The sequence below is a fragment of the Hipposideros armiger genome, unplaced genomic scaffold (genome assembly GCF_001890085.2).
Source record: "Hipposideros armiger isolate ML-2016 unplaced genomic scaffold, ASM189008v1 scaffold_452, whole genome shotgun sequence".
Lineage (NCBI taxonomy): Eukaryota > Metazoa > Chordata > Mammalia > Chiroptera > Hipposideridae > Hipposideros > Hipposideros armiger.
In genome coordinates this window covers 467,958-494,246 of record NW_017731802.1, presented here as the reverse complement: position 1 = coordinate 494,246, position 26,289 = coordinate 467,958, and the positions used below count along the sequence as shown (strand labels likewise).

The following is a 26,289-nucleotide window of genomic DNA, read 5'->3' as shown; positions in this document are numbered from 1 at the left end:
CCAAGTTGGCACCATCATTGCGCTCTTCCCGGGTGAGGCAGATCAGTCGCCGGCTTCTGGACGGCCACTCACTGCGGCTGCTGGCCGCTCACGCTGGCCGCTGGCTACACACAGTAGCCCATGGCAACCCACTGCCACAGGGGTTGCAGCCTAGGCCATCGCCAGCGACTCACGGCAGCCCAGCTCCAGGTTGAGCTGTTGTTCAGCATCTTAGCTGTAGAGGGCAGTGTCCCTGGCCCTCATAAGTGGAATCCCAACCGGGGCCCTCTGGCGTCCCAAGACAGTTCTTAACCATCGCGCCACTCGGCCGGCCCTCACGAAAATATTTTAATGTTATTTTCTCTTAAAATCAAAAAGAAGCAATTGATTATAATAATAGTGAATCCAGCCTGGATAATAATTGTCTTTATACGTGTGCAATTAAAATTGGATTTAATTTAATTTATATTTTTTAATTAAAATTTATTGGGGTGACACTGGTTGGTTTCAAGTGTACAACTCTATAATACATCATCTATATATTGCATTATTTAATTTTAATTATTACTTTGTTTTAATGGAGGTAGGAGCTCATGAAGGCAAAGTGTCTAGGGCTTATGAAAGTCATAATACAGTTCTGAGTGGCTCTGTCACGTTGAATGAATAACTTAGAATAACTTAACCTGGTTGGACCTAATTCTTCCAATATTTGAAGCAGAGCTAATATCTGAGAGGGCTGAGAAACTGGTGAGATGCTGTGTATAAAGGACTCTACATAGTGTGATGCACAGAGTAGAGTCTCGTTGAATGGGAATTATTATTGTTTTACTAAAAATGAAGAATTTGCCTCCATTACAGCAGCCCAAATGAATTTGAGATCTGTCTCTGTTTGTCTTTCCCTTTTAACACTGCTTGCTACATCGCTACTGGATGAAGCTGATTGAGAGGTTTGGCAAATTCAATCTGAACAGTTCTTTGTAAAGATATTTGATGGCTTTATAAATTAGCTGCTTATTTTAACTACTTGGCCATTAAACTGAAGTATCTTGGGCGAGACAACCATGTTCCTTAGCTTATGCAGAGCCCAAGTCCTGACTTGGTGTCCATGTACATTTATGTTTTTATTTGGATGATTTATAAATGAGTAGAAAACTAAGTTTTGACCAAATTCTTAAATAGTGACTATAGATGATTTATTTTAACTTGAAAAAAGTATTTTCCATAAACTCTTTTCTTCCATCAGTATAATAGAATTATTCTGAAAAGTAATTGAAGAAAATAAAGTTATAATATCTCTCTTTTCCTGGCACCCAGTCATGACATCCAGGGTTTCAGCCAAATGGAAAAAACCAGAAGCGTTTCTTATTTTATCTGCTGCTTTTTGAGAAAGAGAAAATGGGGAGTAAGAAGGGAGAGGGACCTGAACATTAATCTTCTCCAAATAGATGCTTATGTAAATGTCAATCTTCCCAAGGCCAGATGGCATAAAGCTCTGCTGGTTTCCTGTTCTTGCAATGTTCTAGCCTTCCCAACCCTGGTTATTAACTCATAATCATGCCCTCCCCCAAGAAGGGAATCTGATCATTTCTTGGCTAGTAACTTAGACTTGCTAACCTTTCATCTTTCTCGTGAGCTCTGATCTATTGCTGTAAATCTGTCATCTTTCAGTTCCAGTCTTACTCATGCTAGCGTGTGCCATGGTGAGCTTTCTTTGGGGAAGAATGCTAAGACTTAAAATATCTCTGGCTCTGACTTGTGTACTAACAACCATGTTCGAGAGTTGCTTTCTATATTATCTACAAGTGTTCTAGCAATAAAGGACCTTTTCTGCCCCATGCTCTCCTACCTATGGTATAAGTATCTTTTACTGGGAAGGTCTTGTCCAAGCTCAAGAGCCTAGGCTCAGATGTGAGTTACTCCTTCCCTTTCTGTACCCACTCCAGCCCACTTGTGTCACTATTGCTACCTTTAGCCCTTTGCCAACTCTAAAGCCCTGGCAACATTTCCTCAAATACCAGCTGCTCACTCCTGTTTTCTCATTTTCAAACTCTACAGTTCCTGTGAACAGTTCCAAACTCCCCAAGTATTCCAAGCCAATTTGGTCCTTCAGTGAGTGCCAGGTTCTTTTTGTAAAACATCAGTGACCACCCCCGGTTAGAAGGAGTCTCCACCCTGCAACCTCTCTATCAAATGATAAGTCACAGTAAAAGCAAGTCTGAAGCCCAAATCTGCCAAACGGAAGACATTTATTATGAAGAAGGCATAGTCACAGAACTTTTTTAGCTTAATTAAAATAGGTTCTTTCTTTTGCCCACTGGTTCATTGACCAGCATCATCTATGAAAAATACTCACTCTGAGTGGGACACAGAGGTTCTAATGGCAAGATCTGCAGGCTTTGTAATTGGGTTCAGTGGCAAGATGTCTTCAGGTCAAAGGCCCTAGAGATGGAGTGCTCATTGTTGACAACTTTGGTCTTCTCATACGTTTTTCATGCAAAGACATTTGTTCTCTTAAACTGCTCTTAACCTTTCACATATCTCAACTCCCATTACTATCTCCAACAAAAGGTTATTTCTCATAGGTCTTATGCAAACTAATTAACCCAAAGGGTTGATTCATATTGAGAGATTTCTTAGGCTAATTAACTCCATCTAGAATGTTAAGTTTAACTTGTCCATACATATAGGCCATGCAATTTATAATGAAATATTTAAAGTTAATCACACCCAGAAAATATAATGAACAAACCTGGTGAGGTGGTGGTGAGAAGATTCTTCAGTAAATAAATAAAGTCAATGGGATCTTGAAATTACTCAACTTTATAGATCAGACATAGTCCTAGGTAGAAGCGGAAGATGGGAAAGGTTTGGAGGACATTTAAGGTCTCTTGTCACACTTGACTCTGTGATGCTCTAAAGTCAGCACATTCTTAATCCATTAGACTTTGTCAGCCTTCTCTAGGATTCTGCTATTTAATGGGTTAGGCCCTTTTTCACTGTTAGATAAAACCCGAAGAAAATGAAAAGAAAAAGAAAAACAAGGAAATGAGAACAGAGCTAGAGGTACACCCATTTCCAGACTAAGATTTGAGGTCCTAAGAGGACTAGGAACAACAAAACTGTAGCTGATTCTTTAAAGAGAAGGGCTATTAAAGAGGGAGTCAAAGCAGAAATTGGGTGAGGAAGAATAAAGTGGGATCTCATGTATCAGAACCAAGTAGTGGTTGGGACATAATCTCAACCAAAGAACTCTGTCACAACTATAAAGGCAGATCAGAATGCAACTCCAACAAGGCTGACTTGAGGTCTGGTCATCAAACTTTGGTTCTAGATGACTCCATATTATTTTGCTCCAGTGTTTTTCAGAGCCTAGGGTGGGATTCATTTTGGGGGGCAGTTAAATGACCTACAAAAATGTTAAAGGAACAAAATGGCACTTTCTTGCTTCATCTACCTCCACCCTCCCTGCCCCTAAATTGTGGAAAGAATTGTTAGGTCATTGCAGTAATATTTTCTTGCAATTAATGTTTCTACTGTACATTTTAAGGAGCTTTCTCTCTATCTCTCTCCACAGCCACCTCCATGTTTTATTCAGATACCCATAACTTCTACCAAATAATATTAGAAAACTAAAAGCCCAAGAGTTCACATTTATCTGAAGGAAAACCAATGCATTAGAATTTGATTTTGTAGGCAGCCAATCGCTTGACAATTGGCAGGAGGCAATGATACTTGAATAAAAAATTCAACCTGCTCTTGATTAGATTCAAATTCATTTTATCTCTGCTTTCAGGCACTTTGATAAAACTTCAATTGATGTGAATTGTTGTTGCTGTTGTATACTTCAATTCATTTTTGTGAGTTAAACAGTAGAAATGTTTTAGGACAATCCTGTGACAAAAGATAAATTATGCTGAAACTCTAGGAAATTCTTCTTCTCAATATAGGTAACAGTGAACAGGTAACATCAACATTAATATTCATCAAATTATCAGGTAGGAAGAGGTGTATCACCAAAAAACATACTTTTTTATTTCTACAGGCCAACTTGTTTCAGGATCTTATGAATGATGGCTGGTTTTATCATACAGAATAGCACTGTTCATTTGACCTAGTCATGTATCCATTTTTTCTTTTTTTTAACAAATTTTTATTGAGAACTCATTACTGTGCCACACTGAAAGGGACACAGAAATAATTAGTTTCCTGTCCTCAAGTAGTTCATGTTCCATTTGGAAAGACAGGTGAACATATTTTTGCAATATTTTGCAAATGGAGGACTGTACAAGGTGTGATCAAACAATCCAGTGAATGTTTAAATGAAAAAAAATTATTGCAGTAAAAGACACATTGCCACTAATCTCCCTCAAAACACTCCCCCTCACTTCAAACACAGTTGCCCATCCATCATCCTTGCCACTTTCTGAAGCAGTTCTGGAAGTCCTCTTTCATGAGTGTCTTTAGTTGCGCTGTCCTGGCTGCTTCGATGTCCTGAAACATTTTGACTTTGGGGAAGAGCCAGAAGTCACACAGTGCCAGATCTAGTGAATAAGGTGGATGAGGACACACTGTAATGTTTTTATTTGACAGAAACTGCCATATACCAGGAGTGATGTGTGACACGGGGCATTGTCACGATGGAGGATGATTTATGGCACACTTTAAAACACACCTTCTCTCAACCTTAGCTCACATTCAACTGACTGCACCAAACAAGTTGAAACTTGTCACATACTGTTACTAAGGTTCGATGAGCCTCTTCACATATTGAAGATCCCTGCCTTTCCGCTGGATGGCACTCGGCAGCAGCATTCACTGTATTTTGTGATCACAACGGGAAGGCTCCATGTTACACATCACTTCTGGTACAGTGACTTCGGCAAATAAAAAAATTAGTGTGTCCTCATCCACCTTATTCACCGGATCTGGCACCGTGAGACTTCTGGCTCTTCCGCAACGTCAAAATGACCATGAAAGGTAAACGCTTTGAATCATTTCAGGACATGGAGGCAGCCATGACAGCACAACTAGAACCACTCACAAAAGGACTTCCAGAACTGCTTCAGAAAGTGGCAAGAACAATGGGATAAGTATGTTCTAAGTGAGAGGGAATATTTTGAGGGGGATTAGTGGCAATGTGTCTTTTACTGTAATATATATTTATTTTAATGTAAGCATTCATGGTGTGTTTTGATCACACTTCATATGGGAGCACAGGAGAAGGGTACTTACCATTATGGATGGTGAATACACAAGACATTTTATTTTATTTTATTTCATTTTTGGTTCAGATAACATGATCTTTCATTAAACTGTCTTTTTATGGGTGGTGACCCCTATTTTTTTCTGTTTTTAATTTTAAGTAAGGCCTAATACAGTGCTTTACAGTCTATGAATTATATATAAAATATTTTTCAATTTTTTTTGGAAGAAAAATGATAACTATTTAATTTATCCAGGCATTTTTTATACTAATTGAACAATATTCTCACAGGAGCTAGAAAGGAGACTTCCAAATAGTAATTATTAAAGGAAGGTATAAAACAACCACCCTGCAATACACCAATTTTTCTGAATTTCTACTCAGATACTTTGTTGAACTCTTTGACTTAGTTCAGAAGTTAGCAAATTTTTTTTCTTAAAGTGTCAGAGAGAAATATTTTAGGCTTTGTGGGCCATATGGACTCTGTTGCAACTACTCTGTCTGCCATTATAACACAAAATAGCTATTAGACAATCCGTAAATGAAGGGGAATGGCTATGACCCAATAATCTTTTTATATACAAAAACAGGTGGCAGACCAGATTTGTGCCGCAGCTAATTTACTGGCTCCTGAGTCTTAATTGATTATTTCAGATCATGCTGCAAATATAAGTACATACAAATGTGCAAATGTTCACTTAGGTATATATTTATGTTATGTGAAATCCATTTATCTGAGCCCACACTTGGATACATAGGGATATGGGGCAGGTACAGGATTCATTTGATTCAAGAGCATAGGCTTTAAGAATAACTGATACAAAAAGAAAATTCTGATTTATAATACAATTCCTAGGTAAATTAGTCTCTTAGTAGATATTGGGAATTTTAATAATATAAGAATAGATAAAAAATAAAAGTCATCTTACATTTTATCCACACAACTCCTTCATGACAAAAATCCTTTTAAAATACTTGTAGATCCTGCATTTGTAGGACTCATATGGGGCTGCTAATTAGTCCTGTATTCTAGCTAAATAAGAATAGATCATCCTGTTCTAGGCAGAGAATACTAAGGCAAGATTTGTTAGGATGACTGATTCTGGAGCACTGGAAAACACCTATATGTGGTCTTATCCTTCGAAGTCAAGATTCACCATTGGATAAGCAGAAACAGTCTTCCTCATCATGAACCAGCACATGGTTACCTCCCTTGTTCACTCTTGCTGGTCTTTCATGATTGAATTTACCCTCCCTCCTTGGAATGAACTAACTGTGCCCTCTTCTCATTTCTTATAAATGCAGAGAGGTGGTAACATGGTCTTTGGCTCTTAGTTCCCCATAGACTTTTTGTGAATGTGGCAACTATCCCAGTTACTGGACTGCAGATTTATATTTATAGATATGAGATGCTAATTTTGAAAGTAACCTTATACATCTAATCCTGTGTTTGTTCACTTATTCCTTCATTTTTTACAACTATTTATTGAGTGCTTATTCTGAGTCAGGCAGTGCACTAACTGCAAGGGATGCATTATTAAGTAAAAAAATTAGCATGACCCCTGAACTCATGGCACATACAGTATGGTTGGTGAGCAGATATTAACCAAATAATCACACATGATGATAAACAACTGAGATAAATTCTCTAAGCGAAGGCTCATATAATAAAGGAATCTAACAGAGACTGGTGGGCCCAAAGCGATGTCAGGGAACGTTGCTTGAAGAAGTGCTTCCTAATTTTTTTTGTATGAAGGATGAATAGTGCAAATCAGGTGAGTGGAGAGGTAAGAGTTTTCCGGCAGAGATAGCCTGAGCTACAGTGGTCTACGGCAGGAAGAGAAATGGCAGTAGGGAACCAGGCGCATTCCAGGAACTGAAAGAAGCTGGTGTTGATGGAGCAGGGGAAACAATGTCCCAAGGCCAGGCAGGAGTCAAGGCACCCTGGGCTATGGCCAGGATAAGAAGCTGGCCTTGACCTTAGGAGAAATAGGAAATAGCTGAACGATTTTAAGTTACTCAGTGACATAAATAGATCTGTATTTTGGAAAGATCACTCAGACCACTGCGTGAAGGCCAGACTGGACAGGGCCAGAATGGATAAAGGGAGAACAGATGAGCCATAGTGAACAATATTTATGAACTCTTTGACACATCCTTGCATTCATTTAGTAATGTTCTCATTTGTTTATTCACTTATGTATTCTCCCTTCTATTGACACTTACTGGGCACCTATAATGTCAGAAACATATGTGGTGAAAGATAAAAAGAGAGTGAGGCCATAGTTTCGGGACCCTCAAGGGCTTATTAAAGATGTGTATTTTTTTCTTCTTATAGTTTAAATGTTAATGTGTTGCAATGGCTTGTACTTGACTGATATTGATTGACTAGCTAAGGGCAGTTTGAACCTAGGAATTTTTGCTCCAGTGAATTGTGTAATGACAACCGAATTTGTATTAACATCCGTGGCTAACTAACCTTTTCCACCTTGTTGGAAATCCCTGAAAATGGCTTTAAAATTTTCACATTGTATATTTAGGTCAGAGTCCATTTCTTTTGTTTTTCTTTATGTAGTAGAAATATGGAGATATACTCCTAACATGGATTCTTCTTCAGAACCAGTTTTCTTATTCACCTCTCTTTAACTTTAAGATTAGTAATTGCTGCACCCATCAGACCTCTTTTTCTCAACCTTTCTCTTTTTATCATTTTCCATCCCATTTCTGGGACCTGTCAGCTGTTTCAGTACTGGGAATTCCTTTTGGAACTCAATGAATACCATCCTCTCATCCTCATCACCACCACATGTTCAATGTCTGTACTGCTGTAGGGAAGGATGAAGTAAAGATTCAGAAAAATTGTCAAGAATAACCTCAGACTTTGATTCAACCCCTCTTTGTGTTTAGGTGCAGAAAGAAAGTGAAGGACTGTTAAGAGATGGAAACATAGCAAAAATGTTACTGAAGGCCAAAGAAATCAATTGGTTCAGAGTTAGTCAAGCAACTATTTATATGTTGTGATTTCAGAATCTTTAAAAAAAAAGCCTCCCCTGCCAGAAAATATTATATATGACCCATCATCATTCAATATTTGGTGTAAAACACACACACACACACACAACACACACACACACACACACACACACACACACACACACACACACACACACACACACCAAAACTTCCTTTTTTCTTCATCCTTCAGCTGTTAGGACAAACCAAATTATTTTGTGGTTAAACACCACCCTGAATTTTAGAGGCTTAAAACAACGAACATTTATATTTAGTCCATTCTATATGTCCAATGCAGGTGAGCTTGGAGCTGACCTTTGTTGTAATCGCTCAAGGGACCACTGAGTGACTACCACCTGGAGTATCACTGGTCACCACCAGGTAGCAGGAAGGAGGCAGCATGGTGACTCTGACACTGGCTCATCCAGCCTCCATCTGGAAGTGGCCCATGTCTCTTTTGCTCACCTTTCCTTGGCCAGAGCAAGTTCTATTGCCACCTCTAATTTCAAAGAGAGAAAGGACATTCACTGTGTTCATACACCTAGGCTGGAAATGGGGAATATTTGCTGGACAGCACTAATGTCTGTTAAAAGTCTCTTTTTTTAAAATGTCTCCCTTAAAAAACAAACCAACCAACCAACAAACCCTTTAAGGATAATTTGTTAACCCCTAACTCATAATGCAAAAAATTCCCTTCTTTTTCATGCCCAACTGAGTAGCATAACGATACTGGATACCTGGAAGTCACACAAAAAAATGAGAGAGCAATTTGTAACCATATTTTAATCTAGATTATGACTAGGAAAGCTGCTGGGAGCTTCTATGTTGATTAGTGACTCTGGATATTACAGATAGGGGTCTCTTTTCAACAGAAGAGTCAACATATGGCAGTTTCTTTATTGCAAGCAAACTGATGGGCAATTCAAAAGAGAAAGTCAGTTGACTTTTCTATTCAATTTATGTAATGAATCAATAAGATACACTCGAGTGGATTTAATACCATGATTTATACAGAGACCAACACACAGAAACAGACAGGGATGCCCATGCATTTGCAGTGTAGGCACTCACATCCCTATTTGCCTCAATGGACCTTTCTCATCTGTGTGTACTTTATACACACACCTTTTCCCCATATGACAAGTGTGGTCACACACACAGACTATGCTGTATATGAATGGTATTAGGAAAGGAAGAGAAAGGGGGCAATAGAGAACTAACAAAAGATGGAAATGCAGGCCAAGCTGGAAAAAAAAACGAGGGCATGGTATATTAAAAGGAGGACAGGGAAAAAAGAATCATTAAAAAAAAAAAAAGAAAGAATGAGGGAAACAATGGATGCATGAAGAAAAAAAGTAAGGCAACATAAGAGAGTGTAGGTACATGTGGAGGGCTCTGACCAGTTATTCTGCAAAGCTGGGAACCTGAATGTTAGTGAGAAAGAATGGATGGGAACACATGGGAAAAGATGAGTCAAAAGATTCAATAAATTCAAGGGTGAGGACTGCAGGTAAATCTAATCCACAAAATGCCGAAGCAGTGAACAGCATCCAAATCCTTCCATAATATCCGTGAACACTGTGTCGTGTTGTCTGATCCAGGTGCTTTTCTGTACACATGCATCAACTTACAGAGTAGTATTTACAAACCCTATGAGGTAGGTTCTACAATCATCTTTATTCTGCAGTTAAGAAAACAAAGGCATAGTGAAGCTAAGGAATTTGTCCAAGGTGGATAGCGAGTAGGTAGTAGAACTACTATTTGAACCTAAGTGTTTAGCACCAGAGTCTGAGAGCTTAACCAGGGCTCTCTGTTGCGTTTCGTTTCCTCTGAAGAAAGCATTGTGGTTCTCATGTACATATGAAAGCACAAATGCTCACGTATTCTTTCATTATGCATTAGGTTGTTCATGCATGCATTGATTCATTCTTTCTTTTATTTATTCCTCACTCATTTCTGGAAAGATTATATGTGCCTGATTCTGTGCTAGGTACTCATAAGGTAAAGATGATTAAGATCAGGCTCATTGCCTTTAGAGCATTCACAAGCTAATAGAGTGAGGTAGAAAAGTTAATAGATACGGTCAATCGGATATTCCAGGTTTCATGTTAAATACCTGAGGATGGGCAATGTTGTCTGGAAAGATAAGAAATAATTTATAGGGCTGAGGCTTGATGTGTTCAATGGGTAGACAGTATGAAAGTAGTATTCCTGCTGAAAGGAGTAATGAGAATCCAAAGCATTGGCTGTTGAGAGAAACATAAACACCTTCTTCCTTTGTAGAATGCGTAGAAGACAGAATGATGTTGAGAAATAAATATGGACGTGTGTGTTTATGTGTATGTGACAAAGTGTGCATGGAAAGAGCAGAGTCAAGGTTGGAGATACAAACAGGGGTCAGATATACTTTTATCAAGGAAGGATTTGAAATTATCCAGTGACTCTATCAAATAGGTTTTGAAACACTCTTTTGTTGACGCTGTGGAAAACAAACTGGAGAAAGCTGAGACTGGAGTCCGAGAAACTAGGTAGTGGGCTACTGCTTATTGGTACTGTAGTAGTGCAAGTGAGGGCAGAGTTATGGCCATGGAATTGGCACTGGGTAGAATGGACCAGATAATGGATAAAGAGGAAGTATTTTCTCAGCAACAGCAAATGTGGTTGTGTGTGTGCGTGTGTGTGTGTGTGTGTGTGTATGAGTGTGTGTGTGTAGGGTGGCAGGGTGTTCAGAAAAAATAATCTAGAATGACTCCCAGTTTCAAGAAGTTGGTGGAGGAATGGTGGTAAGATAGAGAACACCAGAAGAGATCCACTTTGAGGAAAGGTGTCTACCAGTGATGTACAGTGAGCTGTCAGAGATAGGAAAAGGTTTGAGAGCTCTCAAACCTACCAGCATATTATAGCTGAGACTGCCCAAGGTCATGGCATTTTTAATGCTGATACTAAGGCTCCCAATTTATATTCCATAGTGATCAACTCTACATAGAAATCAGCAATTATTTATTGTGAATTTATGATCAAGTTACTCAGACAAATATTAAGAGCTCTCTAGCAAGGAGAAATGATCTACATATTATTATTTAAAATCATTTGATATCCATAATTAATTTGCCATGGCATTATTCACTTTTTCTTAGAAATAATTGGTTTCTATTTTCTCTTTCATGTCTCTCTGATGGACTATGAAATACTCATAGCCTGATTGTATTTTTCACTTATTTCTTCACAATACATACATATGCCTTCTCTTCCTCTCAAGATGGAAGAGTTTTGATGCTAAAAATAATGCTATTGGAATAATCCTTCAGTTAGGACCAATCTTATCCCACCTAAGAAGTATATAAATGGGCTCAAATTAGGTTCTGGACTCCCTATATCCTCTGCTTATGTTGTTATTGTTATTGGCTTCTTCTGCGTAATTTTGCATGATGAGGTTTATTATTCAGAAAATATCCATGTAAGATAGATATTTTTTCATTCTGGAAATAAGCTTTTCCTGGTCCTAGGGGCTTAAGTGCCTTTTTGTGTCATAGACACTACTTAATCATGTTCTTAATAATAATAACAATCCACTTGTTGCTATATGATAACTAGATTTGTAAATTATTAATTAAAGGAAAAGCTTCCTACATTGCATTCTTTTTCTTAAGCTGCATGTTACAACTTAGTAAAGGTAGTATTTTTTTTGGAAACGAGTTTTTAGAGTATGTATATAGGCCTTGGTCTTTGTTTGCAATTAGCACCATATGTTATTTTATGCCTTTTCAATTTGCTGTGAGCTCTTTGAGAGTAGGGAACATGCCATGATCATTATATCCAGTGGTACCTAACAGAGTGTCTTGTAAAAAGCAAACACTCAGGAAGACTTGCTGAATGAATGTATAGCTATTATTAACAGATTTACAATACCCTGATAACACCAACACATCAACAGCTAAATATTTTCTCCAAAGGTTCAATGGTGAGTCTGCACATAAGAAGCTAGAATTTTGGCTTTCATGAAATAACACAGAGGCAATATAGTACAGTAGTTAAGCATGGAGACTCTGGAAACATATTGCTTGGGCTCTACGCCTGGCTCCACCGCTGGAAGATCTTGAGCCAGATTAAGCTTTCTGTGCCTCAAGTTTCTTATTAGTGAAATGGGAATAATACTCTAACTCTTATTTGTTAAGTTTAACTAAATTAATATATACAAAGCATTTAGAACAGGATCTATGCTGTTACAGAAAAGAAGACATTATAGGTTTCTTATTTTCATTACTATGATGAATATTTACAGTACCTGTCGCACAGGCAAAAGCTGCCAATCATGTAGCAGCTAATCCTTCAATGAAATGCATAGGGTATTTTCCAGTGAAAGAGCTTTGGGTTTGTATTACTGGAATTGTTATCGTTGTTTTAGGAAGCAATCAAACAACCTGGAAATAAATTCTATCTATAATTTTGCAAAAAGGAAAAATATCTTCTTACAAATTACTCTATGTGTTTGATGTAAGTAGTTAAAATCTTATTTTAAAATCTAAGAAACCACCAGGATATCCTGAATGCATAATATATATGATTTGCAAGTTGGATTAGGATTTGTAAAATTACTTTATGGAGAGTTACTTGGTTTGAAAAATGTAATGTGTATAGTTTATCTGAGCTAGCATATATGATATATTTAGCTCTAATGAAATGTGACCTAGATACATTAATGTAACAGAATAGTTTTGGAATTATTTTATAAGGCTAATTACTTTCACTTTCCAGCTGTTTCTTCTTTCAAAATTGTGGACTCTAGTGGACATATTAGAGCCGTCCATCTAAATTCAACTTACAGGGAAAAGTGAAGTTTGACCAACACATGGTTTTGATTTGAGAATTTGCTTGAGTTTTCTTTTCCTTTTCTTTTCTTTTCTTTTTTCTGTTCTTTTTTCTTTCCTTTCTTTCTTTCATTTATGAAATACATGTGATATTTTAAAATTTGTAAATACAGTGACATGCCATTCTTGTTGAAATAATTCTGGTACTTCAAAATATGTAAAAAAAACGCTATGATCAAGTTATGTTTGAGTGAGCCTAAATGTATTTTGTAGAAATGTTATATAAATGCTATTCTCATTTAAATCCTTATGCCTATTTTATTACTCAGATACCTATCTTTCTATAAATACATTTGCATGTGTGTATACATATATAATATACATATGTATATATTATATATACTTATATATACATATTATCTTATAGAACTTAAAGATCAAGTCCCCTAGGTTATATAGTGTAGTAGTTTCCTGGAGTAGTAATGCCAAATCTCTGCATAGCTTTGCCAGAAAAAGGGAAGCTCTACAAAATATCTGTTCAAAAAACATGAACAGTTTTGTAGTGAATTTTGAAACTGTACAATATTGTGAGATACCAGGAAAGAAAAATCAGACAAAACCAAGATCCCCCAATTCATCTTTCTTTTATTTTTGGTCCTCAAGTGGAAGTCTCCTTAGGGAATTGGGTGTTGGGGATGGGGAATATAGAAGAATTGACTCCCTCCCCCCACACCCTAATCCAATTTGTGGGAGAATAATTCAAACAATTTCAAACAGAAGGTTTTGCACTGCCCTAGCCTGGATGGGAATGGATTTCCCTGCAACCAATTAGTTGTGAATTCTGCGCGATTGGCTGCCTTAGGACATGCTCCAAAAAAAGTGGGTAGGAAGAGCTTAATCATGACGGACACAGCCTGGCTCTCAAATCACAGGCAGTTCACAGCACTCCATCACAGAGAGGGGAGAAGAACATCAGGCTGGATTGGTCAGACGTTTGGGAAGCTGCACAATCCTAGAAGAAATGTGGCTGGACTAGTACCACAGGAAAATATCAGTATAGGTACAGCAGTAAGTAGAGGTCCACTGCCTTCAATCAGCTTTTCTGATTTCCATTTCCTTTAATGTGCTTTGAGGTTTAAATCACAGCCATTCAACCGCAATGAAATTACAAAGTACCTTGTGGGGAAAAAACTAAAAATCATGGTTTTATAATGACTTTGTGTGTGTGTGTGTGTGTGTGTGTGTGTGTGTGTGTGTGTGTGAGTCTCTTTCAAATAAGTGCATATCCAAATCTACAGACTATTCTACCATACGGGTTAAAAAAAAAAAAAAAGCAAATGGTGAAAATCACCCAAAACAGCTTAAACTTTGTGAAGTTACTTATAAATAGGTTGTATGGCAATGAGATTACACATTTAATAAGGGTGCCAATTTAATAAGGCTAATTTTTAGTACTAATAATTCCAATAGATACCAATTTTGAGATGAAGCAATTAAACTAAAACCCGAAAGATTGGCATTAGTATCCACTGAAACACTATAGTGGTAAGTATGAGCATAATCCATGAAGATATTTACAAGAATTGTGACACTTTTGAAAGAGAAATTTTGTTGGAGCACAGCAATTAAAGTTGGGAAGAAACCATACGTTGTTCAACTTCCATTATCAAAATATAAACAATTTAGCAGTGATATAAATGGCAAAGTGATAGAGATCTTCATAAAGATTGACTCATAGAAATGGAAAATAGAAAAATACAGTACCATGTGAGGTGTACACATCAAGTAAAAGATATGTAGATCCCCTAGTTGCAAGGTTTTAAATGACATGCTTTTTATCTTTGTGAATTTCAATTAGACTGCAATGGGCGAGTCAGGGAGGGAATATTAATGATGGAGGAGAGAGAAAGCTGGGTGGTGTTCCATTCTTCACAGAGACTGCTAAATAGGACAGCAAATGTTTGTTTAGGTTGTAGCGTATTAAATGCTCCTTCAGAAAGTGGTAATTAACAGGTTAAAAAGAACAGCTTGAAATATTTACAATGTAAAAATTTTACTCTCTTCACATAATCTTTAGAGCAAAGCTAAAATTTATGTAGATTAGAACAGTGTCTGTTGTTATGAAAACGGCACCATCCAGGAAAAACATCTGAATTTTTGGTTCGTAACTAACAAAACTGAAGTGTTTTGGCATATGTTGGCTCCAAATGTAATATGACAGAAACATATCAGTATACTTATCTCTTTTCCCCCCCTTTAAAAGCATCTAACGTTTATAACGACTTCTTGAAGAGATAAATATCCACTCTGCTTTGCCTTAGTAATATTTAGGGCGGGCATATCATTCTGTCTATGTGCAGTACAAAAAAGGAAAATGTCTCTTTTTGTGTTCAAGTTGCACGTTTGGATTTTGTCGCTTCAGATAAAATAGAAGAGAAATGAGACAGATCAAACACATAATGCTGAAAGTGTAGGATGGGACTGAGATTAACAACAGGTCCCTTTGCCAGGGGGAAAAGCCCAAATGGGGGAAATCCTTACACTCTGCTCCATTTCCCACGGGGGGAAAGAACCACAGAGGTGGTAGAAACGCTGCCAGCCCCATTTTGCTCAGGGGAAATGCAAACTTTTCCAGAGCTGCTGATTGAGTTTGATCACCAGGTAGGGAAGACGCCTGTGACAAGGGATTGGGGAAAAGCACTGGTGAGAGTGGGCGGGAGGTTTCCCAAGATGTATAATCTACAAATGGACTTGACTGACCAGCTCCAGGGAAGTCTGCAACCCTCAGAGCTTTGAAGAGAAATTGGTCCTGATGGAAGGGGCGTGAAGGAATGAGCGATATAGTATAGAGAGGGCTCAGGAAATCCAAGAAACTCCCTGCTGTCTGATTCCACGAACATGCGTTGAACTTGGTCCTGCGTGGATGCGCTGATGACTAAGTAAAGGCGTGATGAGTCCCCCAGCTCTCCAGCGGGAGCGATGTCTCTTTACCTCTCCTCCGTAGCCACGTCGCTCCAGAGCCGGGGATGTTGGGGGGCGGGCGGCAGGGCGCGGCCCCATGGACCTGGGGCGGCACAGACACGTTGTATTCCCGACTCCGCACCCACACCCACCAGCAGTCCCCCCGAGAACCTTGGGCCTCCGCGTAGCCCCGGCGGCCGGCTGCGGGGAGCGGTCCCAGGCACCGCGTGGGCTCCGCTCCACCGGCGCGGCGTGGACGCCCCGAGCTGCGCTCCGGGCGCACCGGGGCGCCCTCCGCCGCCCAGGGCTGCGCGGCTGCAGGTGCCGGGCGGGCGGTTTCCCCGGATCCGGATCTGGATCCGGGAGGGGGTGGGGGGTCCCTGCGAGCCCTGGAACCTCGTTAGCCCTCCTCCCGGGCCTGGCTCCTCCTCCTCCTCCAGGCGTGGGGCTCGTGCCCGCCGCTGCCTGCGCGCACCGCGCCTCCGCTCGCTTCCCCCCACCCCGCCGGCGCCTGCCAACGCTTCCCCCTCCTCCCCTCCTCCTCCTCCGCCCATCACCGCCACTACGAACGCCTTCGCCTCCTTCTACTCCTCGCGCCGCCGCCGCTGCTCCTCGCGCTTCTTTCTCTCGGCTTCCACCAGCCCTTCGCTCGCCGCTCGCCTGGCTGCTGCAGTCTCTCTCTCTCTCTCTCTCTCTCTCTCTCTCTCTCTCTCTCTCTCTCTCTCTCTCTCTCTCAAGTTTCCTATCTCCTCAAGATCAGGGCAAAAGGAGGAAAACACCCAATTCCGCTGGCTGTTTCAGGTAAGGTGTCACACGTTGGTCCCACTGGGGACCCTGTCCATTTGCCTCTGCCCCCCCCCGTGCATGCCTCGCCTCCCCCCGCCCCACCCTCCCGTGCTCCCTGGAAACCGAGGGTGTGCAGGTCGCCCCCTCGTCTCCAGCACGTTTCAAAAACAATTTCGATACTCATCGCCAGAAGCATATTTGCAAGTACAATAAGCTCCGCTGCGCCCGCGCGGCAGCACGGTAGCCTGGCTCTTTTATAGTCTCCAACTTTGCACGCCGTGCCTGCCTGCCGCCGCCGGAGCCCGGAGCCCCGCGCTCCAGCGCGGATCGCGGTCCTCGGCTCCCGAACAGCTGGCAAACGCGTCGTTTCGCAGCAGTTGATTCAACCCCGGCTGCCTCCAAGACGTGGTCTGGGGCAGCTGTGGTTGGGCAGGGAGGGAGATTATTTTATTGTAGAGAGAGTGAAGAAATGAAAACGTGAAGACTGTGTTGGCTTACTGTAATGAAAAGGATAATAATCGAAAAAGTGGGCTGACTTGCCCCCCTTGCTTTTCTGGTTGGGATTGCGGGGGTGGTCTTGGTTGAGGGGGTTGTGGCACGAAGCACCCATTTCTCCTCCCCTTTCAGTCTCCCCTGCAACCCATTCTCTTCTCTAGCTTACATGTCAGATCAGGGTCCCATGTGTTGTTTGTTATTACGTGTGTGAGCACAAAGCAGTGTTTGCTGACGATGGAGCTGGGGGAAGTTACTGGCAGAGCAAAGTCTGATGGCTTGATCATCACTCTGGCTGTCAAAAAAAGAGAAAAAAAGAAAGAAAGCAAAGGAAATAAAAAATCCCTCCCCCAATTATCACGCCCTACACTCACTGCATCGGAATAATCTCCGTAGCTTTAACTCCAATTCCCATCTGAAATGACAGTTTTTTGGGCTATTTGGATGGTGGGACTGAATTTAATTTTCAGTATATTTTGTTTTTCTTTTATGGCTTTACAAAGAGTGGCAATGAAGACGAAATTGAACATGTACAATATGCAGTTGCTACTTCTCGTTTTCTTGATGTGGGACCCAGCCAGGTGAGATATTTATTGTATTTCACTCTTTTAATTCAGGCTAAAGGTGTGTTTCTTGAATGGCATGAAGGCAGGGATGGCTTTTGAGAAGTTGGAGTATTTTGAAGAATTATTTCTGATCAAAAAAGATTGTACCAGGAAACTGAACTATGAAGTGGCAGAGACGATAAAGAAGTTTACTGCTTCTTGTTTTTAGCTATAAATACAAAAGCGAACAGAAAGAGTTTCTTTAAAAAAATCAGAAGAAAACAATAATCCTTTGAATGGCATTTTCTTGCAAGAAAATGAAGTGATTAAGTTGTATGCACTTATAATAACACCAAAATTCGGTAAGGAAGCCAACAGTTTTCCTTTAAGCCAAACAAAAAAAGACAAGCTAAAATGATTTGAGTGTTAATTTTTTCTTTTTCTTTTTATGGTCTTGGCTCTTTTGGTCAACAGAGAAAACCCAAATGATATGTGAGCCTTAAACCTCTAGGTGGAGGTAGCATACAAGTTCACAATCACAAACAATAAAATAAAAGCTTTGTTTATTAATCAACTTTTTATAGTATTGATTTAGAGATCTTTTATTTCTAAAATGGTTGCTGCATAAAGGGTACTTACTTTAAACATGTAATTAATTTTTTGACTATGTTCTACAAATATGAAATTAATTTTTAGAGTTTTTAATAACTTCATCATAGTTGTAGTCTTTTCTGATTTTTGTCATCAGTGGGTATCTTTTATTTATTGCCTTTAGGATATGTTTTCAAAATACAATGGGACTTAAAATACAAGATTCATAAGAATGTTCATGTAACCATTAATTTTTAGAAAACAATAAGTCTTTATTATACCTTTATTTCTCTTTTAATTTTTTTCATTTTCCTGTTCCGGTAATTGTCAAAGTATGAAAATATTTTCTGGAATTGAGACGAAATCTCTTTCTAAAGACTTATTTTAATTGGAAAAAAACTCATTTAACATCTTAATATTGACTTTAGAAAGAAATTGTGATGTGATTAAAAACCACTTTTGACTGAAAATCTCTATGGGCAACTTTATGACTATCTTAGTGATTGGTTTTAAAATTAGCTTAATTTAGAAACTTCTGAGGCTGGAGGATATAAACTAATTTGCTTACATAATTTTTAAATGTTTATATTCATATCAGTGTTTTAATATTATCTCTGCTCTCAAGAGAATATTTATTTAAAATTGGTTACCGATTTTTGCTGTATTATGACTACTTTTAGCTACTAGCTGTATAATCATTTAAATGCAGATGGACTCTGTCAATGATATTTTACACAATAAATCTTGATCAGGATGCAGATTACGTAGAATCTTTGATTTTAAAGGAGGGAACAAACCGTGGTCATTTAGTAATTATTGAAAATCCTCAGTGCTTAGCCATATTTACCTCTGTAGTTGTCTGTTCCGTATGTGACCAGCAATGCTCATGCCAGTATTTTATTGTATTAAAATATTCTTTTTTCTTTTCTCTTCTTTTTCTTTTTTCTTTTCTTTTTTTTTTTTTTGGCCAGCAATTTAAATCTATGAATCATTCTGGGGGAAAAAGAAATGGCAGTGGCAGTGAAAGGGGACATTCTGTTTTATACGTCCAGTTGCTTCTGCACCAAATTGCTGGGTGTCACAAAATCAGGTCTCTGGTTTTCTGATGGAGAAATAATGGAGAAAATCGCTGTTTCTAACCCTCTTCTGATGATATTTTTAAGACCATTTGTTCCTTCCAAAAATTTACCTCACACACACTTATAAAAGTAGCTGGGCATTTGTACCTTTAGGTGACCCCTGTCGCTCTCCTCAGAGGCCAATCACGAGGGGTCTCCTCCCTGGCTCTCTGCAGCTGTGTATGTGCTGCTGAGCCTTTCAGAGCTCACCTCCACCTCCTGGCTACAGTGGAGCCTGGAACACAGCCAGCGGAGTTCCCCTGATGTCTGTATTGTACTTGGCCATTGGGTGGAGGTATTCCCAAAGTAAGGAAATCAGCTCTGTTTAAAAGAAACAAAAAACATAAAAGAGAAAAAGAGAGAAATTTATGAAGAAGATAGCAAAATTTTGTGCCTCCAAGTAGGCATTCTTTTTTTCCCCAATTAATGTTCAAATCACTGAAGAATTATTTCAGGAGACCCTTTGGTTATCATACCTTTCTAAATGCAGAATAACCTGACTAAAGTGTCTGAATGTGATCATCTACAATCATAATATACTCTAGGGAATAGATTTTAGAAAAAAATGAATAGCCCACACACAATGCTAAATAGTAGGTAGCTGAAATAATTTTGACATGATATTTTGTAATAATATAGTATTTAGTATCCATTTTCCATAGCATATTTACCTCCCTGGTAGACATACTGGTATTTATAGTAGTGAAAAACAGGAGGAAAATGGGTGACACTAATAGTTTAGGGAGCCTTAAAATTCAAATCAAGGAAGAAGAGCATGTTGGCACTTGCAAAACACAGATATGTATATATATCAGCTTGTAAAATTATCTGTTTAGGTTGGTGCTGGCTAACATCCAAGAAGATGAGGCTAAAAATAACATTACCATCTTCACAAGAATTCTAGACAGACTTCTGGATGGTTACGATAATCGTCTTAGACCAGGACTGGGAGGTAAAAATAGTTTTACTTTTTTTTTTTTTTAAACTCTCACAAAATAACGCCCTTAAAAGTTAAAGTTACTATTCATATTTTAATACATTTTATGTATAAATGCATTGCCATGTGTTAAAAACCATAGATACTAGAAAGTAAGGTGTATGAAATAAACATTATCTGTGATTCCTTTTATACAGATATAACGTGTTGAACATATCTTTTATAGAATGCCTAGCATCATATAAAAGCCCATGCCTTTTGCATGAATAGTTTTTAAGTTAACTCTCTTATAATGGCTAAGTTTTTCAAACTTAGACTTTATTAAAAGGTAACATTATTGGGCAGACATGCCTGTGTAGTATCTTTGGTTTCCTTCCTCATATTTTACAGATACCTGTTTTCATATCTGTACAGAAGTGAGGAACATAAAGAATATCTGGGTTGTATTTCAACACATACTCTTTTTAGGATCCTATGATATTTCTTTACACATGCATGTGACATTTCTAAAGTGCAGCACAGGTTTGGCATTCTTGAAACTTTCAAAGACATTGTAGACATACATTACCTGCAGGCCTAAATTTACTGGGCTGTGGCACAGTTTGACTTCAAATTAAAATATTCATTTTCAACTCAGAAAAACAAATTTATTTTTATCAATAAAGATAAAGGAAATTAGGAGTGGCTAAGGTGTTACATTTTAATTATCCTTCAGCATAGCTGGGTGATACTAAGGAGGTTAAGTGAACGTAGGGTAGGTGTGCAATTCTTAAAAGGATTCTGAGTCAAAATATTGTTCCTCATCACTTCTGACATGAATATATATACCTGCATGCACACATTTATCACCTGTATGTTACGCCTCTAAGGATGTGCAGTTTCATAATTAATTTAAAATTAAGACAAATTAATTGAACACTTGATACTAATCAAAGGTTTATACAGTTAACCTGGTTATTACCAGATTGGCAATTTAGCAATATTGAATTGCTTGAAAAGATATTTATTGACTAAATGCCTGGATGTTTATGTAAATACTTTCTTTGAAAAATGTAGGTGGTTGTGAATTCTATATATATCTGGCAATTGTATGGTTAGCATTGTCCAGTAGTCAGAAAAAGTCAGAAAAGACCCAACTTATTTTTAAATAATATGCCATTTAATTGCTATTTGTTTTTTACTTATATCCTGAGTAGTACCTTGCATTCTAGGAGAGAAGCACTGGGATGGAATAGTGTTCAGTATTATGACACATTGTATCTCTCAGAGAGAATTCAGTTGTTCAATGGACATTAGTTTTCCAAAAGGAAAAACTAAGAAGAAGAGAATATTCCCTCAGTAATTAGTGTGTCTAATGTGCATGAATATAAGGAATTACTGTCCATGTGAGTATATATGACAGCGAGCTCTTGCCAAACTCATACAATAGAATATGTCTCATAGAAGGCTTTCATAAGTCATGATGGTGCTTTGAGGTAGATTGCAGTAAGGGAGATATTTTTCCTAAACCATCAATGCTGTTATTATTTTTAAATAAATTATAGGCTGTCAAAACCATAAAACACTTGAGCTAGACTTTAGATTTTGTTTCTGAGGTTTTAGGAAAAATAATTGTGCTGTGGGTGTCTGGTAGGGTAGCAGAAACTACCCATTGCAGGATTTGGGTTTTGCCCTCTGTTACTTCATATTTCTTTTGTAATATAATATCTCTTACATTCTGTTTTACTTCCATTATCAGGACTCAAATGCAGATCCTCGTCACTCTATTAGTTGGGTTAATGCAGTAGACCAAGTGGGTCTTGCCTGGTGTCTTCCTTCCCCCATCTTTCTCAGATATGGTGCATAAGATAACAGCTCACAGTCAGAATAGTCTTCTTTTATTCTTACAATGTGGCTTTCCATATGTCACGCTCTCCTCTTGACCTTCCTTGGCTCCCCATTGCCTTCAGTAGACAGGGGTGGGGAGTAATGGAAAGAATATAGGCCTTGGAGGCAGATAGATCTAGATTGGAATTTCTGCTCCGCCCACACACAAAACTGTGCCTTGGCCAGATAATCGCTATTTGTCTTGTTTTAGAATGGCCATGGCCTATCTCCAAGTTTACCTTATAGGGTTGTTTGGAGGATTACATAAAAAGTGTACACAAAGCACCGTGCCACGTACCAGCAGTTCAACAAAGATCTGTTCCTTCCCTCCTCCCGTAGATTTCTAATTTGCCAATCCGGGTTTTCTAAATCTGCTTCTCTGGCTTCATTTTCAGTTTGCCCTCTCACCTGTCCTGCACGTTAAACACATCTGTTCATTTTCCCTTGATAATCCACTCACGTCTGCTCCCCTGGCCCTTGGTCATAGTATCTCCTCTCGTTGGAATTATTTTTTTCTCACCCTCTCTCATGATCTAAACCCTACCTTTCCTATCATGACCACCTCAATGCTGGTCCTCTTAGGTAAAGATATTTCTTAACTGAATTGAAACACCCAGATTCAGTTTTCTCTCTGTCGAACTTCTTTAGCGGTTGTTGGCTCTGTATCTCATTTGGTACTTACTTTGTACTATCTTGGATTATTTATCACCTTTTTATGTGTCTCCTGTTACTTTAAGAAGATTGCAAGCTCATTGAGGCAAGATACTGCATCATAAATCCTCTGTGCGCTCAGCAATTAAATATTGATTTGCAAATCGTGACCATAAAATAAATGGGGATTGCTTGATTAACTTTTCTATGACCAGTTAATCATCTGTAAAATGGGGCTACTCACACCTGGCTGACTGTTTAGTTAGGAAGGCTGGAATGACATGTTGGGCATCATGCTGCAGAAACGGAGTGTGGCTTAGTGACAAGAACCTAACTTTAGACTGTGAAGATTTAGCCAAAATCCTGGCTCTGGTACTGAGCCATCCTGTGAGCTTTCAAAACTTAACCCCCCCGGGGCCGCATTTGTCATGCATCAAATGGGATTGCGAATAGTACTATTCTTAGAGTTTTTGATGAATATTAAATAAAACAACATATGCAAAGAATGTAGCAGTGACTGGCAGATAGTGGAGAGTTAATAAATAATCACAAGTAAAAGACTTTGAAAAACTTTCTAAATGGACTGTTGACAATTTGAATTATTGTTATGGTCATTTCTGCATCCAGAATTCTTAGCCTGAATGTTGGTATGTCATTCTGAATGGAAAGTTCAGGGGGATTACTTGTATCATTCTATCCCAAAAATTAGTAAGAGAAAAATGGGTTTGAGTCAATGTTAATATATCAAACCGAACATATTCAATGATGGATATTCTGGATAATTAATCTCAATTATTATTTTCTTCCCATTCTGACTATAATATAAATGAGTACATAAGAAACAACAATCAGTTTTGGACAATGAGTTAGAAAAATTGTTCTTTTCACCTGGCCTTACCACTTATTAGATCTTACCCTAGACAAATTGTTAGACCTTCTGAGCTTTGGTATTTTCTTTGGGAAAATGAGAATAATAATATTTTATTCTGAAAGGAGGGGGATAAATTAGAATTCATATACAGAGGGTGCCAATGTATACACATTTTAAGAAAGGAAAACTGTATTAAAATTGTAATACTCAATGTGCACTGATAACAAAAGATGAATACAAGTCACGTTTGACTTCTGCAATTATAAGAGGTGCACAAAGTGGTTCCCATCAGCATCCAGACACTTCTGATTATGGTGAACCACAGCTTGAGCAACGCTGACCAAAGTGTCTACTTGTATACACTTTTTTGGCACTCTCGAAATATGACAAAAGTTATGCACTATATTGAGTGATAAAATTTTAAGATGTTTTGTGGTTAGCAATAGATCATCTTTAAAATTTAAGCCAGATCATGCTAATCAACTACTCAAAACCCTGCAATTGTTTCTACTTCATTCAGAATGAAACCTAGATTTCTTCTGGTGGCCTCCAAGGCCATGCATGATCTGTCTCCCTGTCCCTTCTTTGACCTTACTTCACACAACTCTGTCTCTTGCTAATGTTGCCGCAGTCACATTGGCTTCCTTTCTGTTCTTTGGACGCACGAGGACAATCCGTGGAGCTTTCTCCCTGGCTGCCCCTCTTTCCTGGATATCCACTGACCTCACCTTCTCAATGAGGCCTAATTGACCAACCAAATCAATACAAGAGTATTTACTTTTTTATACCATTATGTAAATTGCTTAGTTTTGTCTCTTGCTAGAGCATAACCTCACTGAGGTCAGGGATTTTGCCAGTTTTATTGCTTTGTTCCCAAGCATCTAGAATAGTACACAGGAAGTGCTCAAATATTTCTCAAATGAATTTTAATTTAATTTAATTTAATTTTAGTATGCTACCAGGAAAAGAAATCAACTATAGAATCTACCTTATCCTTAAAATCAATTGAACAATTATCATTTAATTACTACACTGGACTTTCACTATTAACATCAGTACATTTTAGGTTGAGTTGTTGGTGAATTGGAACAATTATTACACCAATTACTTAAACTCCTGCCTTTTGTTAGCTGTAATTCTGCCATGAACTAACTGTGATTTGGAGTCATTCATTTATCCCATCTGTGACTTAATTTACTCATCTGTGAAATGGGACACATCCTACTTATTCTGTTTATATATCACAAGTACATTTTGTGGCTCAAGTAAATTAAAATTCTTAAGAAAATATAATATGACATACAGTCAGTAAGTGTTAGCATTGTTAGGAATGGCAGAGGAGAGTTCTTCAAGGAGAACATCATCTTAAGAGGTAGTATCCTGTATCCTTTCAAAACAAGAAAATATTGGTAAGGGTATAAAACTGAAAGCGACAAACGGACAAGACAAATAAACAGAAACTTGTAGATACAGACAACAGTTTAGTGGTTACCAGAGGGTCAGAAGGGGGTGGTAGAACATAAAGTGGGTCAAATATATGGTGACTGAAGATTTGTCTGTGGGAGGTGAACACACAATGCAACAAATAGACGATATAGTATAGAATTGTACACTTGAAACTTATACAATTTCATTCACCAGTGTTACCTCCATAAGTTTAATTAAAAATTTAAAAATAAATTAATTAATTAAATAAAAGAAAGAAAAAAAAGAAAACATTGATAGTCTTGTGCATTTGGGACGCTTATTTCCTTGTGAGGCTCAAAACCTGAGAAGGGCTTGCCTTGATGTCTTATCTACCAAGTCTGTACATTCAGATTAGTTAGAACTAATAACTGAACCATTTTTTCCTTTTGTCTTCATTTTAGTCATTGGAGCTAACAGGGTACCACCCATGGATTTTTGCATTTCATAAGAGGCTTTCATATTGTTAACTGAATGAAAGGAGCAACAACTGTTTTTTTGGACCAATTTTATAGGGTCACTAGAAAAATGAATGTGTAGACAGGCCCCGTGTATTTATGACAGCTAACATCCGCAGTGCTCAACTGTGACAGCTATTAGAAATGACAAGCCATGGTATCTAAATTATAGATTCAGTCTGGAAAATCTAGATTGAGTACCATGCTTAACTGCGTTTTTAAAAACTGTGTTGAGGAGGTTGTCTAAATAGAATTTTCCCCCCCAGTGCTCTTGTTTTATACTCTGAAACCTTGAAGATTCTTTCTTAAAGCCATGAAAAACATGATGTCAGATCATATCATAGACTTATGGTCTGAGGGTCAGTTTCCAAATTCACCCTTGGATATTTATCCTCAGGCTGTAGAGGTTTGTATGATAACATGTTTCTATGAATTTTCCTACTCTTAAATTTATAAAAATAAAATATAGGCTATTCAGTGGGTAGGGATGAATACAGAAAAATTTGATCTCGTCCAGAACCTAAGAGGGAGCCTGGCCTCACTACAG

General features: G+C 38.3%; 1 protein-coding gene across 1 annotated transcript in view; it reads left to right on the top strand.

Moving 5' to 3' along the window:
* Positions 1-16,100: 16,100 nt before the first annotated feature.
* Positions 16,101-26,289, top strand: part of GABRA2 (gamma-aminobutyric acid type A receptor subunit alpha2) — a 150,527-nt gene continuing 140,338 nt past the window's right edge. The window contains exons 1-3 of the mRNA XM_019665761.1: positions 16,101-16,764; positions 17,745-17,822; positions 20,332-20,447. Coding sequence (XP_019521306.1) covers positions 17,752-17,822; positions 20,332-20,447 — 187 coding nt within the window. The 5' untranslated portion in view covers positions 16,101-16,764; positions 17,745-17,751. The remainder of the gene's footprint in view (positions 16,765-17,744; positions 17,823-20,331; positions 20,448-26,289) is intronic.